At 53.1% G+C, this 16,832-nt stretch overlaps 1 protein-coding gene across 1 annotated transcript in view; it reads right to left on the bottom strand.

Moving 5' to 3' along the window:
- Nucleotides 1-1,336: 1,336 nt before the first annotated feature.
- Nucleotides 1,337-16,832, bottom strand: part of FBLN1 (fibulin 1) — a 77,679-nt gene continuing 62,183 nt past the window's right edge. Inside the window, exon 17 of the mRNA XM_082634862.1 lies at nucleotides 1,337-1,684. Coding sequence (XP_082490988.1) covers nucleotides 1,545-1,684 — 140 coding nt within the window. The 3' untranslated portion in view covers nucleotides 1,337-1,544. The remainder of the gene's footprint in view (nucleotides 1,685-16,832) is intronic.

Below are 16,832 nucleotides of genomic sequence, written 5' to 3'. Positions count from 1 at the left end.
CAGAGTTGGAGCAGGACAGGCTTGAATGACCAGAACACCGGCCAGGCTGAAATCCCATGTGTGGGGCTGAGAGCTCAGCTAGTGCCAGGGACCAGGCTGCTGAGATGAGCTGGGCACGAATGGGATGCCTAAAAAGATGGGATAAACCCAGGGCAGGATTCGGAGAGCACACGTGTGTGGAAACGAAGGGTGTGGACACTGAATTCCTGCGGGTCCCAGCGGGCCTCTGGGCGTAGGCTGCTCCTGGCTCCACCATCCATGCTGAAGGTGGTGTCAGGATACCCCATAAATCCAGTCTGTCCACGTCTCTTCTGACCTAGGGTTTTAGAGGAATGGAGTTTGGAGTCTGACAGACTGAATTTGAATCCCTTCTTTGTCTCTAAAAAGTTGTGTGACTTTGGGCAGTTGAGTTCCTCTCTCTGAGCCCAGTTTGCGTGTCTAAATAGGGCAAGACCACAACCCCTGGCTGAGTTCCCAGGAGGAATAAACGAAGCACCAGCTTCAGAATGCATGGGGCGTCAGTGCATCTGGTGGTCTCTCCCTCCCAATGAAGAGAATCCTTATTTCTCCCCAGCAACTTCTAGAGGGGATCAGAATGCCCACGAGGGACACCATCAGCAGAGCTCCGTGACGTGCCCGCTGGGCTGAGCGTGGGGCGTGGGGTGTGGGGCATGGGGGGTGCTTGAGCCCCGCTTCCTAGGGGGCGGGCAAGCTGTCAGAAATGATGTGAGTTGGAAGCTTTTCCAACACACGTGCTGGACCCCACCCCAGAACCTTGGGAGGCAGGAGGGTTTTGAGAAGGCCTGGGGGACTATTTGCAGGCTCTTTGCTAGTCAGGATCCCCCCTCTTGAAAGACTCCCCCGCACAGGCCATCAGGAGGATCACAAAGCTGTTTATTTTCCCACCTATGATGGATGCAGGGTGCAGAAAACCCAGAGATTCCTTTGGTGAACATACTGGAGCCACAAACAAACCTAACTGGCTCTGTCTTTACTGAGGGATTTTTCTGTTTCCACAGAACTGTAATTCACCTTAGAAGTGCTCCCCAAGGCATTGTGGCATGCTGCTTCTGGACAGAATTTATCATACCTGCTATTCTTTGGCAGCTGCGTCCTTAGAATTGGACATACAAAATCTGATTGGCAAAAAAAGTACCAAATGTCAAATTTCATAAAATCAGGGCAAGAACTGGTCTTCTCTTAGCATTTGGACTAGCTGCCCCCTGAAAAATGTCTTGTTTTCCCTTGGCCCTTAGCAACGCCCAGCCCAGAGGCAGAAAAAGGGAGCAAAATTTAACTTTCACATTAAAACATAAGCAAGGTTTTCAACCAAACAGTTAGGTAATTGGACTCATTATTCAAACACCAAAATACAACAGATGGACTTATTCATCTGGCCCAGCTTAATACATGTCGGCCTAACACTACAAACAAATACATAAAATCAAGATATGTCTGGGTGGCACAAACAGGGACAGGGCATTGTCATTGTCAGCAATGACTTGGCCTGGAGGCACAGGCTTGGCTGTGCTGTGAGCGGGCCCTCAGAACCAGTACTCAGAGACGAAGATGTGGACGTTGACGACATTTCGGTGGGACACCACGCCCCCGACCACGTAGTTCATCTCTAGCTTCAGGACAGCGTGAAATGGGCCCACAATGGGCCGCACCTGACGCACAACACCTGGGGAGAGAGCAGAAGATGTTCTGGGAGTTAGCAGGGACTGAAGGAACACGGAGATCTGGGAAATGATTTCCCTCCAGGAATTTCATAGCTAGAGGAGGTCTTAGGCCTCATCAAGTCCCACCTGAACCAGATGCTTAGCGTCTCCCCCCAAGCGGTCACTCCCGGGGTCTGCTGCCACCTCTAGGGATGAGTGACAGTGAGCTCGCCACAACCTTTCCACTGTGTGCGGCTCAGAGTGTGAGGGAATCTGTGCGTGTGGGCTTTGGAGTCAGATGCCTTAGGGTCAACACCAGCTCCTGTTCTCTCTGAGCCCAGGTTCCCTCCTCTACCACCATCTATGTGACTGAGGATTTAAGAGTCTAAATAAAGGGCCTGGCATGGAGTAGATGTCGAGTAGACACCTGTCCCACTCCCTTCTACCCACTGTGCCCAGTTGTGACCCTTGGGAAGAAATAAAGCAGGTATGATCCTCTTCCCTCAGTCCCTCCCATTGAGGACTGTAGTGGGGTCCCAGAAACGCTTTATCTGAGCAGAGAAGTCCCGATTCCCCATGGGACATACTCCTGGCTCCCTCGCTCTCCACACTTCTTTTCTGGAGGGTGACACCTAAGTTCATTGTTCCGTGTTCATGGTAACAGGTAAGCAAGAGGCGGCTCAGGTCCAGCCCAAGCAGAAATGGGACAGGTGGCAGAGTGGAGACAGGTGTCCATTCTGGGGAAGCAGAAACCCATGTGAAGCTGCTGGAGGTGGCAAGGAGTTCTGCCTGGACCAGATAGGGACCAGGCAAAAGTCATGATCCGAGGCCTCCCCTGCCAAGGCTCAGAGTACACGGCAGACAAGCTCAGCTGTCACAGTAGAAGAAGGAACAACCCCAGGCGTTCTGCAGACTTGCAGGGGAGCGGGGTTGGGTGGTAAGAGTGGATTCCATAAGTCTCCCCAGACCTGTGCCTGGAAGCTCCACGTCTCCAGGCCGGACCCTGCTGCCACTGCCTGGCCATGCAGGGCAACCCCAAGGCTCATGGAGAGAATGCTCCTGTGCTCTGGGACCAGACAGATGGGGCTAAGGTGAGTGTTATCCACCTGCATGGACTTGGAGAGACCACCGTTCTCTCTGGGCCTCAGATTCCTCAGTGAGCGTATGATGCCACCTGACCCTGTGCTTCTGCACTGTGTGATCCAGACACCCCAGCACAGCGTCTGCCAAGGTGTGAGCTCCAGGTGTGCAGGGCTACCTCCCCACCAGACCAGCGGGCTCAGTGCTTCATTTCCACTTGAATTCATGCATTTCTTCAACTGGTACCAGACACTGTTCTCGGTGACACCGAGAAAACGAATAGAATCCTGGCTTCAAAGCTGGTGGCAGATGTAGATGAGTGCCGTGCTCTGATAGAAGTCAGCACGTTGTCCAGCAGGGGCAAGGATGGAGGTGAGGAAGGCTAGGGGATCAGGAAAGGCTTCCTGGAGAAGGTGGCCCTCCCTGCAGATCCTCAGTGCCTGGCACAGAGCAGGTGCCACCCATAGCTGTTGACATTTAGGAAAGGTCACTCCTCCATCATACCCGCTCTGATATTAGGACTTCCCCAAAGTCATGTGGTGCAGGGGTGTGCCAGAGCAGCCGGCTCTCTGCTTGTGCCACATGACAATCTCCATGGCTGATCTCAAGCTACCAACATGACGTCACAGAAGGCAGGGTGGGAAAGAGCGCTCAGTGCCCGTACACCACTGCAGGGATGCCTGCAAAGAACACTCGAGTCTGCAGCTCCTCAACCACGTACTGAGAAAGAGTCACTGATTGTTTGCTGCATCCAACCGCTGATTCCAAGCTGGTCTCTACAAACAGCCCTGCCACAGACTTGGGAAATGTGCACACGGGGCAGAGCAGTCAGGCCCCTGACACCCGTCCCGTGAGGAGCGAAGGCTCCAGGGAGACCGAAGGGTCCCGAAGGCCTTTTGCACCAGCGGTCAGTTCCCAGTCAGGACCACCAAGTTCATGCTCAGAAGGGGAATTTGGGCACGCCATCCCCCCTTTCACTCCCTGAGCTTGAGTTTCAAAAGTGAAATGCCCAGCAGCAGGGCGGAATTCCAGGCTATTCTAAGCAAACAAGGGCTTTAGCTCTGATGGAGAGATAAGCACAGGCTTCTGCGGGCTGTCAGCACCCTTTCTCTGCCCCTGCTTGGCGATGACATGGCAGCTCTGTCCTGTTTGAACGCCCACGAACATCTTCAGCTCCCGGCTAGAGATGTGGGCTTGTCACCACCCTCAGTATGACCGGGCCACTCCCACTTGCCCCTCCCTGGGCACTGTCTGGGCCCGGGTCAGCGTGGCCCCTGTGGGGGGCATGGCCCCAAGCTCTCCTGCCTCCTCAGTACCCCCATCAGCATCACCTTCTTCTCTCCCCAGGCCTGAGACCACCACGGGCGCCCACCAGCCTCAGTGGCCTGGGTTACCTGCCGACGGCACCCATCCCAGGGGCGGTGCTCAGAGGGGCTCGGGGGGTCTTGAAGGAGAGGGTGAGAGGCTACGCGAGCCTGACAACTATTTTAGGACAGAGAGCAATGGAGGTGGAGGGAACGCTTCTGCAAGCTACGATCAGATATGTATTTATTTCTATATATTATTATTATATTAAATATCATATAATTAATATGATATAGAAATATATAGTTTGATTATTATAAATACAAAATATATATTATAACCATGTATAAAAATATAAGTGAGCTTATTTAAAATAGATCAAAATCTATTTTATATATAAATACTATTACAATGTATAGTATTTATATTTATATAAACTTTTGCACATATCCATACATTTTATATAGATGTTTATATAATTTATATTACTATTATATAAAATACAATTTATGTATTAATATATAAATATGTATATAAAATGTAAATATTACAAAATAATGATATCACACACATGCACATTTAAATGAAGATTCCTGGCTGCATGTGGGAGCTTTGGTAGCATCAACAGTTCAGACCCACAGAAATTTCTGGGCCCACCTGTGTGTGCCAGGCACCGGGCTAAGGAACTAGTGTAGAGAAAATGAGGGGCTGTCCTTGGTGGGCTCAGCCTGGGGACAGAGAGGAAAGAGAAGGTGCTGATGCAGGGAGCTGGGCTCGAGGACAGGGTCATTCTAGCTGGACTATGAGACTGCAGTTCTTCAGCACAAAGGGTTGGAGTCCAGCCGACCTCGGTCAGTAGCATGACCCCAGGTTAGTTATCCAACCTTTCTGAGTCCTCATTTCCTCTCCTGTGAAACAAGGATTAAACACAGCAACCTTCAGGGACTTCCTCGGCAGTCCAGTGGTTAGGACTCCGGCTTCCACTGCCAAGGGCGCGGGTTTGATCCCTGGTTGGGGAACTAAGATCCCACGTGCCACACAGCGCGGCCAAAAAATGAAAAAGAATAGCAAACTTCAGAATCAGAAACAAAACCATCCCAAGGCCATCCTGCCCCTTCTCCCTCAGAAGTGACTGCTGGATGTCACAGAGCTTCCCAATGTTCAAATGTGATCTGATTTTCAGTTAAAATAGAGCTGAACTCTTACGTGATTAAACAATACGGCAAGAGTTGAATATTTTTATTGGATTGACTTAAAAATTAATGAGAAAGGAAAGCTCTGAACGTGTAGAAAATGTACCTAACTATGTCGTGTTAGGGCGCTTCACGAGGTTTAGTTTTTACGATGGCCGAAGCCCAGAACTGCATGCTGTTGGCTGACTGTTCCGACTGTAAACAGCTAAGAGACAAATGAAACACTGAAGGAAGCAAAAGGCTGCTTTAATGAAAAGGGTGTTGAGAAGGGGCTGAATTTCAGATACAGGTCACATTCAGGGCCTGGATTTTCTCAGGATCTTTTCATTTAACAAAAAAATTGATTAAGGTGGAAGAAATAGGTGTGCCGCAAGGGTTAAAGAAATCATCGTAGGAGTGTACACAGCAGGTGCTGAGGAATGTGCCTCCCTTCCCAGCCCTCCAGAATCAGCTTCTCTGTCCCTCTCCTCTGACCTGAGGTCCACATTGAACCTCCAACTCTATCTATAACCCTAGTCAGCCCAGGGTTCCTTTCCCAGGCTACCCACGCCCACTCAGTAGACCTGACCACTTCTTCAGCCTGGCCACACTTCCTGGGGGCTCTGATTGGGTGAACATGCTCCCTTCATTCCCAGGTTACTTCAAGCCTGAGTTCCACCTCCTGGTCCTCACCTTCACTGAACCTAGACTTTCTCCTAATATCACTTCTTTCTTCACAGCTTTCCTACCCATCCATCCATCCGCCCATCCATCCATCCATCCATCCATCCATCCATCCATCCACGCATCCATTCAATAGGGGCCATTCTGCACAGGGGAGGTTTAAGGAAGATTCTACAGAGGAGCTGACTTCAAATCAGATTTTGAAGAGTAAGTAGGAGCTAAGAAGGCAAGTGTGACATGTGCAAAGGCCAAAAGTATGAAGGTTCGGATCAGCTCTGGGAACAGTGTTAATCTTGGGGAAGATAGATGGATGAGGCTGAGAAGGTGGTAAAGGGCTTCTCCAGGGACCTCACACCTCGTCAGGCTCACAGAACCTGGAACCCAGGTCAGCAGTTTCCTGGCTTCCTCCCCAACGCCGATTCTAGACCAGTGTTCTTTCAGAACTACCGACAACATTCCCAGTGCAGGGAAACAAGAGAGGGAAGAAGAGAAACCCTTGCTGCCCATATGTGGCATCACAAATATTAGAAACTGGACCTCCACCAGGGGTCCGATTCCATCATCCACTTGATTCTACAGAGGCATAGTTGGCATCTGCTATGTGCCAGGCACTGGGGAACAGCTAGACTGCCTGTGTCCTCTTTCATGAAGCCTCCGCAGCCCCACTCTGTGTCTCTCTTGGCTGTACCACTGCATCTGCCCAGTGCAGGGAATATTTACAGTTGGCTCCCCCTTCACGGGCAGGGTCTGCATCATGCTCATCTCTGTCTCACTGTCCCCAGCCCAGGGCCTGGGGCAGGACACAGCAGAAGCACCATTAAGATTATTGAGTGAGATGAAGGCAGGGAAGAAAGAAGGAGAGAGAAAAGAGACGGAGAGAGGAAAGAAGGGACACCAGTCCTTGAGGGCCCCTCAAAACTCTGTCCTGAAGGAAAGGGGGCCACTGAAGGCTCCGAGTGAGAGCGGCTTTATGTGGAATGACCATTCCAGCAGCAAAATGCAGGACAAAGGGAGCGGTGCATTTCCATCACGCCTGCCTTGTCCATCTTACCTGCTGGAGTATTTACCTCCCTACCTTTCAAGAGCCCCAGGAAAAAAAAAAGGCCATGATGCTGAGTTCAACTGTGTTAATCTTCCAAATCCTCATCCTTGGCATTTCTGCTTCGGGTCTCAGACACTGCTGGTATTCCTCGGCGTGTCTGTGCCTCTTAAAGATATAATTAAGCCTTTTTTTCCCTTTGAAAAATGTAGGTCCCCTCAGGCGCTTCATCTTCATGTCTCGTCTCTGCTTTGTAAATTGCAGCTGATGTGCCGGGGATGCAGAAGCCTGAACACGGAGCACAAGAGTCCAATGGGAGACCTCCGTCACCTCTTGGGGACTGTGGTCTGGATTCCAGGCCCCTGAAGCCACCTCCAAGCTTCTGCTGCTTGACCGAGGTTGCAACTGATTGTCTCCCGGTAGTTTATAAGGAGGAAGACCAGCCACGGGGCCGACTGCATGAGACATTGATCTATAAAGAGACCTGGAGTCACAGCTTAGGTTCCTATGCTGGTTCCTTAGAGACCAGTCGTGTGACCTTGTATGAGTCACCGTCTTTCTGAAGTCCAACCTCCAACTCACAAGTCCTGTGATTCCAACCGACCAAGTGAAGTGGTGTGAACAGAGTTGTTAAGAGTATCTTACCAAAAAAGATGATCAATCTAGAGACTGCATGATATCTCATGCCAGTGGAAACTGTGCTTTTCAAAAGACAGAGATTCAAGTTAGAAAAGGAAGAGGTAAGAAAGCCACATGTCGGGACTTCCTTGGTGACGCAGTGGTTAAGAATCCACCTGCCAATGCAGGGGACACGGGTTGGAGCCCTGGTCCGGGAAGATCCCACATGCCTTGAAGCAACTAAGCCTGTGCGCCACAAGTACTGAGCCTGCACTCTAGAGCCCGTGAGCCACAACTACTGGAGCCCACGTGCCACGACTACTGAAGCCCCCGCGCCTAGAGCCCGTGCTCCGCAACAAGAGAAGCCACCACAATGAGAAGCCCGCGCACCGCAACAAAGAGTAGCCCCTGCTCACCACAACTAGAGAAAGCCCGCGTGCAGCAACGAAGACCCAAAGCAGCCAATAAATAAATAAATTTATTAAAAAGAAAAAAAAGAAAGCCACATGTCCACATCATAAAAGAATAAGAAGTGGTCACTACCTGAAATCAGGTTATAGAGTCATTTGTCTCCCCACTGCAATGTGAGGCCAGAGGCCAATGGCACTGTCTTTCCTGGTCACTCTTGTATCTCTCGTTCTTGAACACAGTAGGTCCTTGGTCCTACTATGGACCGGACACACAGGAGGCACTCAGTACATGAATTGCTAAATGAATGAATGAACTAAAGATCAAAGTGCTAAGCACAATTTATAAAGTTGAAAGTTACCACCCAGAAATGAAAGTGTCGGGAAGGAATGAACAATCGCCAAAAGTCACTGGCTTTTCAGGCATTGACCGCATGGCAGGAGAAAGGCGAGGCATGAGAGCCAGGTCTCACTGTCTGGCCCCGGTGGCCACCACACAGAGCCACGAGCAGGGGGAAGGTGACGAGTGGGCCTGTGTGACAAGCTGCTGGAACCCAGGAGCTCGGGAGGCCCACGTGGTCTCGCCAAACACAAGCACAATGGGCGACTGGAAAGGAGCAAACCATCACCCAGATCTCGGGAAATCTGCCTTGATAGGAATAACGATCTCTGCAGGCTAGCATTAACAGCACAGACCAAAGGCAAAGAGGAAACATCAGGAACACAAAGAAATGCGGTCCATACTTCTAAAGCAAACAACTTGGAGTACTGATGGGCTTGGAAAGAGGTCCACAGCAGGGGAGGGAAATAGAAACGGAGGGGCCCCACGTGTCCACTGCTCCATCCTGTTCTCCCCACACTGCTGGGAGGGAAGGATCATCGCCTTCCTTCCACTGGGGACGAGAATGAGGTTCCGGGGGCTGTATGTCCCGGATCGCACAGCCCTCAGGGCACGGCGTCCATCCAGCCAGGACTGACCCCAAGCCCAGCTCTCTCCACCCCACGGCATCTGCACTCTCCTCACGGTGTGACGTGGCGTGGAGGAAACTTTACTGCTCTTGGCTGAGTCATCGCTATAGGGCAAAAATGGCAGAAAGAAACTAGAGGGTAATCATATCATTCATTGGCAGGGAAGGAATGGAGCTCCTGACACCCTGTCTTCTCTTCTTTCCCTGAAAAACGCCCAGGTGGGAGCTTAGAAGGAGGGGGACAGGTGTCTGGGCCACATATCCAAATACCAAATGGCACCCAACGTGCCTCAGCAGAACTTATCCTCCCGATTTCTTGATTATTACAAATGCGCTTTCTCCATGGGTCTCCTGTGAGCTAAACGGGACAGTTTGGACAGCTGCAAGCAACTAAGAGTCAACCCCCAGGGTCCATCTTTCCCTAGGGGAGAAATAGCAGAAGAAATGTCAGCTCTGCACTAAACTTTTCAGACTTCTTCCAGGACGTGGGTCCAAACATTTCCAGGGCACGTGGTTGGTATGGTCCCCACCCCCATCCACTATCTCCTCCCCCTCATCTCAGCCACACTCGCTGGGGCTTCGTGGTCCGAGGTTCCAGCAACGGCAAAGCAGGTCCCAAACCCAGATCCCTGCCTGCTGCCCTTTCCGCCAAGCCACATGCCCTCACCAGAGGAAGAGAAGGCCTGGGCAGTTTTCCAGAAGGGATTTACCGTCTGATGCACCTGCTTTTACCAACTTGGCCAAAACTGTGACTGTGATGGGAAGGCTGAGAAACCCTTTCCTCTTCCTCTGTGTGTCCTCCCGCCTGGATCAGCCCCTACCCACGTGCCCGCTGAAGTCCCTCCCTGGCCCAGACCCAAGCTCATCAGCTCACTCACATCTCTCCAGATGCCCCCAGATGGGCAACTGGAACTCCCCCACCTCCCCCAAACCCGATGCCCTTCCCCCAGGCCCCTGGGCCGGGCACTTGGAGTCCACAGGCTTCTTGCTCCAAGGCCAGAACTCTTCTCGACCCGCCGCCCAGCCCCCGGCCCACAGCAGCTGAAGGCGCCCCTTGATTAGGCCCCGCCTCCCTGTCCAGCCTGATTTCTCAGCACTGGCCGTACTCCGGCCACACCAGACCCCTCACAGGCCCCCAAGATGAGCAAAAGCCACGAGAGGGCAGGATGAGCAGGGGTCTGGCCAGCTCGGCCTGACTTAGACTCAAAGACGGGAAACTGCAGAGAGACGGGTCCTCCCTCTGCTTTGCAGGCATTGAGGCTGTGCTACCTCCTTCTCCAGAGGCGATTAGGCCCCGAGGGATTAAGAGGCCCGCCTGGCTGGTGAGTGCAGCCTGGGCGCCCTGAGCCCTCCCTGCTGCTGAGCTGCGCGGGCGCTGGGGTTACAGACAGTGAGAACAGCGCTGGTCTGCGTCCTCACGGAGGTCTGGGCCCCCGGGGAGGCAGACACAGATGATGGGGCGTAGAGGCCGGTAAAGGTCAGCACAGGTGCTTTGGTAGCGCTAAAGGGAGCACTCCGCTGGGACCCGGTACGGCGCCCATGCGCACATCACCAAGGACTTGACCTGGAGCTGGATTCTGACGGACAGGGTGGCCTGGCCAGAAACAGGCCTCGGGGAGGGGCTCAGGTGGAGAATTTCTGCTCTCAGTTTCCCAAGTGGGTGAGAATTAGGGGGGAGGGGCGAGCAAGGAGGCCAGCAGGTGGGCAGCGGCTTGATGGCCCCAAGGAGCTGAGACCCTTTCCTGGAGTGATGGCGTCACTGCCAGATCTCAGAAGGAGGGGACATGCTGAGGTTTGGTGAGAACCATCACTTTTTCTCCTTTCCTTCCCAAGAGGCACTAAGAATGAGCCCATTCAGGACAGAGAGGGCTTCCTGCTGGCAGGGCGGCAGCCTGAAACACCCAAGCCTTCAATTCCCTTTATCCCTGGCCAAGGCTCCACAGAGGCTCTTCCGGCACTGGATCCTCAGAAAGAGAATCATTTGACCGGCCAGTGACTGAACATTTGTTATGCACCGACTCTAGGTACTGTGTTCATAGCTACCAGGGAGGCAGAGAAATTTCAGGACTGGGGTAGAAACTCAAAGAGGAGGACTCTGCCTGCTGGTTCAAGGTCACAGAGGATGGTCATGGCAGCAGGAACCCCACACCGAGTCCCAACACGCTGTGTGCATGCCTCAGTCAGGCCCCCTGAGCCTGGAACTCCCTCCGTGCCTCAGTTTCCTCACCTGGAGAATGGGACCATCACCCACAGGCTTAAGTGACACAATACGTGTGTACAACATGCTGGAAGAGTGCCTGGCACACAGCAGGGGCCCAGGAGGGCTCGCTGTTAAGACAAAACTGTGATAATTGGGACCCAATACTTGGGGTTCTCAAGCCGCAGGTACGGATTGGATGTTCCATCTGGAAACACCCAACTCCGAGGCCACAGGAAGCGCTCTCCATGACAGTGGTTGACGGTGGGTGTCTGGGTCCTCCGTGTATATACGGTTGTCAGGTGAGGCCATCGGAAGATTCATATCATCGTCAGGCTCTTTTTTTCTCACTTTGCACAACATGCCTCTACTGCTGTTTGGCTAAAAACACTTCATTTTCTTAAAAAAAAGAATAATTTATGAATGTGCCGGTGATATCAAAGGCTTTTCAAAAGTGCATAACAGCAGCAGTAAGAGGGTCACAAATCATTCTGGACACAGCCGATCCCAGGAGAACCTCGGGAAATGCGAAGAGGCTGCTCTGGACTCACTTCAACCCCTTGGTTACTCTGGAAGTGAGCAGGCGAGTGTGACCCTGCAGCCTGCTGGGCGCCGGGCCCGGGTTACCTCCTAGTGGGTGTGTTGTGTGTGTGTATGCATGTGTGTGCAAGAAAGAAAGACAAACGGTGACGGGGGTATGGCACAAATGATCCCCTCGTAGGCTCTTGCCTCTAGGAATTCACAATCGATGGAAGAGAAGAGTCAAGCAGAAACGCACAATGTCATGCCCACCACACCCTTCCCGCTGGCATCAGCGTTGCTCTGCTCCCACGCACAGCAGATCTTCTAGAAGGAGTCCCCAGCACCACCTTCAGCACCCCCACTCTGGTGTGTCTCCCCTTGACCCCGCTGCACTGAGGTAGCCTTGTCAAGGTCACCATCAGCTGGGGCAATACTGAATCCGATGGTGAATCCTTGGTCCTCATCTGACCAGACTCACCATCGTTGACACGGCTCACTGCGCCTCCTCCTGGAAAGGCCTCCTCCTCCAGGCTGGCCTCCTCTCCTGATCTCCCCGACCTCTGAGCACAGGAGGCTGCAGCGTCTGGTCTCTGGCCTCCTCTCTCCTCTGTCTACACTCAATTCCTTGGCAAGCTTGTCTGGCCTCGGGGCTCCAACTACCATCCACCCGCTAATGCCTCCCAGACTCACTTATTCTACCCCGCATAGCCACGGGTGTCCAACAAGCCCCTCAATCTTAATGTCAAAGGGAACTTCTGGCCTCCCCAAAGCTGCCGTGTCACAGCTTCCCTGGCTCACCTGATGACAACCCTCGTCTCCTTGTTCTTTAGGTGAAATCCATGGAGTCATCCCTGCCTCGGCACCTAATCTGTCTGCAAAACCTGGCACCACCTCCCAACACGTCTGGTATCTGTCTACTGTTCACCCCTCCTGCCAGGGCCACATGGTCAAAACTACCGTCATCTCCAGCCTGGATCACTGAGCTAGCTGCAGTGTCTTCCTGAGCCCAACCTCACCCCGGAGCCCAGAGGGAGCCTTTATAATATTAGGTCATCTCCCTCCTCATCCCGAAACCCTCATGTGGCTCCCACCTCTCTCAGCAGAAAAGCCAGAGCCGTTACGACAGCCTCAAGACCATGCCTCTGCTCTAGCTGCAGCCTCCTTGCCGTGATTCAAACACGCCAGGCTCGCCGCTGCCTCAGGGACTTTGCACCTGCTGTTCCTGCTGCCTGGAGCTCTTCCTCCAGATCTCCGCATGGTTCATTTCCTCAGCTCCTCGAGTCTTAGGCGAATGTCTCCACCACCAGAGGTACAGTTGCTCCTCCCCACACCCTGCCCCCCCCCGCCCTCTGCATAACACTCGCCACCGCCTGACAGTGTGGATACTATATTTGTTTCTTGTCTGCTGCTACCCTCTGGAATAAAACATGTATGAGGTAAGGATTCATGTCTGTCTGTCTGTCTTGGTCGTTGCTACATCCCCTAGAGCAGGGTCTGCGCCCGTTGGACACACACGTTATTTGCTAGAAGAATGAGTATGACAGGAGTCCTATAAGAAGCTCATCCAGGGTGCCCTGGGAGCACAAAGGAAGGAGCTGCACACTCTGCCTGTGGGGGCATGGAGGGCATGTGAGAGGAGGTGATGGCTGACTTGGGCTTTGAGGGATGAATAGGAGCTTACCAAGAGGAGAAGCAGGTGAATGCTATGGCTAAAGTTCAGGAGAAGAGAGAGGCCATAAAATGTCCGGGGTCTGGGGCGCAGGCTCGGGTGGCTGGAGCAGAGTGGAGGGGAGAGGAAGGGATGAGAGTGCTGGACGCTGGGGAGGAGAAAAGCAGGCTGAGGCTGAGGACGTCTCTCCAGCCGGGCAGCAGGTTTGGACGTGAAAGCTGGGGTTTAAAACCTGACAGAACCAGCAGCTACTGGCTGTGGGGGGTGGGAGGAGGAGAGCAGAGGGTCCCCGGCTTCCAGCTTCAGGAACCGAGTAGCTGCAGCACCTTTCACCGTGACACGGAAGTGCACTGCTAAGAGAGGAGGATGTTCTGGCCAGGCTCGCGGGACCTCACAGCCAGGTGAAGACATCGGAGGCAGGTGTGAGAAGCAGCCCACGTGACACATGGGTCCAGGAGCAGGAGCAGGGAGGTGTCCAGCGAGGATCCCTGTGGCCCCTGTGCGCCCCCTCGGGGTGGGGGGCTCAAAAGCAGGGCTGTGCTCCAGTGGACCCCTCTGAGCCCTGAGAGTCCTGCCCGGGCCAGGGGGCTGCCTGGGGGGTGGCCTCTGAGAGTTTCTGCACCTGTGAAACTGGGTGTCGGGAGCCCTCCTCACAGGGCTTTGCAGGGGGAATAGCTGTATTTCTACGAGTCAGGACGGCGCTGGGCCTGACGCCTACGAGCCCATCTCTGCTCTGCGGGGTCCCAGCGCAGGAAGCACAAAAAGGGTCAAAGTTTGTCCCCCTCTCGCGCCCCATCTCACCCCTCTGAGAGACCCCCGCCTGCCCTCCCCGCACGGCCAGCCTCCAGGTGAAGTCGGGCCGAGGCCCGTTCCTGCGCGTCACCCGGGAAACGACTTGGCTGTTGGCCAGGGTGTGGCCCCCGGGTGACGGGGCTGTGCCTCCCAGAGAAGAGAAAGCGCCTAATCCCTGGGATTTGCCGTGAAAGCCGGGACAGGGCGGATCACTCATCACTGGCAGGGATGGCTGCGCTGTTGTTTTTAGGTGGAATTTCTGCATCTCATTCGTAATGTGTACTGATCCCGGGCCAAGCTTTCCGAATCAGGCTGCCGGATGGGGTCAGCAGCGCGTGTTTAACCCCTTAGGAGGTAATGATTTTGCAGAGGCGACCTGGGCCCTGGTAGCTGGGACCACTGAGGGTGACTTGAAGCCAGATGGCCGGGCGAGCAAGCTCTTTGCTTTGCATGAGGCCTCGCCTGGTCAGGGGCAGAGGCACAGCTGGGTTGGTATCTTCACTCACAAGCTCTTGTACCGGGGCTGCTGTGTACAGCTGACTAGGTTGTGCACTGCACATACGTAGAAGCAGCTGCGAATGGTACCCCCTAGGGTTTCACAGTCACAACACATTCAACTGTACATGGCAGCCCTGCCACACACCACTTGTCTCTCCCACTGAGACATTCACAGGCACAGAACCTATTGCTGAAAAACAAGCACTTTCCTCTATAGGAATTCAGATGGCAGGATGCTAGGGAAGCCAGGAGGCAGCTTCTTGAAAGCAGGACCTGTGGCTTGGGTGTAAACTTGTTCCTCAGCACCCAGCCCAGGGCTCGGCATGGAGCAGGAACCCAGGATGCTCCTGTTGAATGAGTGAGATAATTCAAGGATGACAGAACGTGGGAGGCACAGCCTCCACCATTCTGCTTCAGGGTGGGCCCGACTGGTCAGCTGAGGCCACGAGATGTGCCTGTTACATAGCTCCCAGGTAGCTGGAGCCACTTTGGGACGAACAGTCCTGGCACCGTCCCACGTGCCTCCCTCTGGCCTGCTGTCCTGTCCTCTCAGGGAGCTCCGAGCTCTCACCAGCTCACCCGCTCCAGACGGCTTCCTCACAGTGGCTTGTTTATCACCCTAACAACCTACCCAGTTATGTTAAAATACACACAACTCCTTCCAGTCCTCATAACCCGGCAAGACAAATATTATTATGGCAAGCTTGCTGAGAAGAAAACTGAGGCTCAGAGAGGTTATGAGACCTGCCTGAGGTCACACAGCTAGAAACAGAGAATTAAGCAAGAATTATGCCCAGAACATCTCACCCCAAGTTCAGTACTCCCTCTGTGGCAGCAGAGACTCCACTGTGTTTTGCCTGAAAAGGGCCACCCCAGCCACTGATATTTTCAAACTTAACTTGAAATAGGGTAATAATCCTTATATGCTCACAGATGAAACTTAGAGCGCTATTTCAAAATGCAAAAGTTTTTGGTTCCCTTTAGGAGCGGGAGTGAAGATATTGTTACGAGGGTGGTACATAGCGGGCAAACTTAGAGGCCCCACATCTTGCTTCAGTACAGACAGCATCGGCATTGGGAAAAGGTTTGGGTTCCATTAATATTGATTTCCTGCACACCTACTGTGTGCCGGGCACTGCTAGGATCTGTCACGTAATCATTTCATCTAATGACAATAATGGTGTCTGTGATTAGGGAATATCACTCCTCAACCTAATACAGGTAAGCATCTCTGAGGTGAGCCAGTCAATCTCCATTCATTCAGACTTTACTGGGAGCAGGATTGGCTGCCAGGGTGCCTCGCCAGGAGCTGAGGACAGGAGCGCTTCTGTTTCTCAGGGGACCCAGCGGAGGAAGAGGAGCTCAGGGAACAACCCAGAACAGACACAACATGCAGCACACCTGCTTGTCAGCTGCAGCCCGTGGGACCCCGGGCCAGCACATCAGTCTTTTCTTTTAGAAACAGTGATGCCAGCCAAGGATCAGGAGGGCTGTTCACAAAATCAACCAGTGGGTCTAAAAAGCAGCTTCTGCTGAGCGCTGTCTAGTTCCTATTGGCTTTGGGAGGTTTTAGCAGAAATTTTGGCCAAGCTGACCCTCAATATAGACAGACCTTTTCTTCCCCTCCTTAGAAAAATAGTTAAAAAGAAGTAGTGAGGAGGGAGGGGTTGGGGAAGGCAGAGGCTCAGACACCAGCTGCCACCCAGAGGCCTGGGGAGTCCAGGGGTGGCCCCCAGTTGCTGGCGGCTGATGCCACACTGCCTGCGCCCATCTCGCCAGGGTCCCCATGAGTCACCTCTCAGGAGCTATTACCTGAAAGACCCCTTCTGGAGCAGCTCCCTATTACAGCCAGTACTCTGCTGAGCGAAGAATGAAACCGGGGCTGGATAAGGAAGGCTTTGTAGTGGCCCGAGAATACCTCAGGCATTAATAGAGCATTTTCGCACAGGTCGAAAATGCATTCTTCATTTTTCATTGACAGCTGGTGAAAGAGGAATGCAACAGGGTGGCTGCAAGGGGCTTTACAGAGACAGCAGCTCAGCTCTGCTTCAGAGCCACCTTTATCCCTGCGAAGAGCTGGTTTTTAAAGGATACATTAGGGGAAAGTCTGGCCTTTTTCGGTTCTTAATCGACTTGGGGTACTTTCTTCTTCTGTTATTTGGGGGAGGAATGAACTCAACGGCGGCTTGTACGCTGGATAATTTTCTGGGACACGAACTC

This window comes from Mesoplodon mirus (genome assembly GCF_964341445.2).
Source record: "Mesoplodon mirus genome assembly, chromosome: 11".
Classification (NCBI taxonomy): domain Eukaryota; kingdom Metazoa; phylum Chordata; class Mammalia; order Artiodactyla; family Ziphiidae; genus Mesoplodon; species Mesoplodon mirus.
Note: the sequence above shows the minus strand (reverse complement) of the source record. Positions and strands in the feature narration are given on the sequence as shown.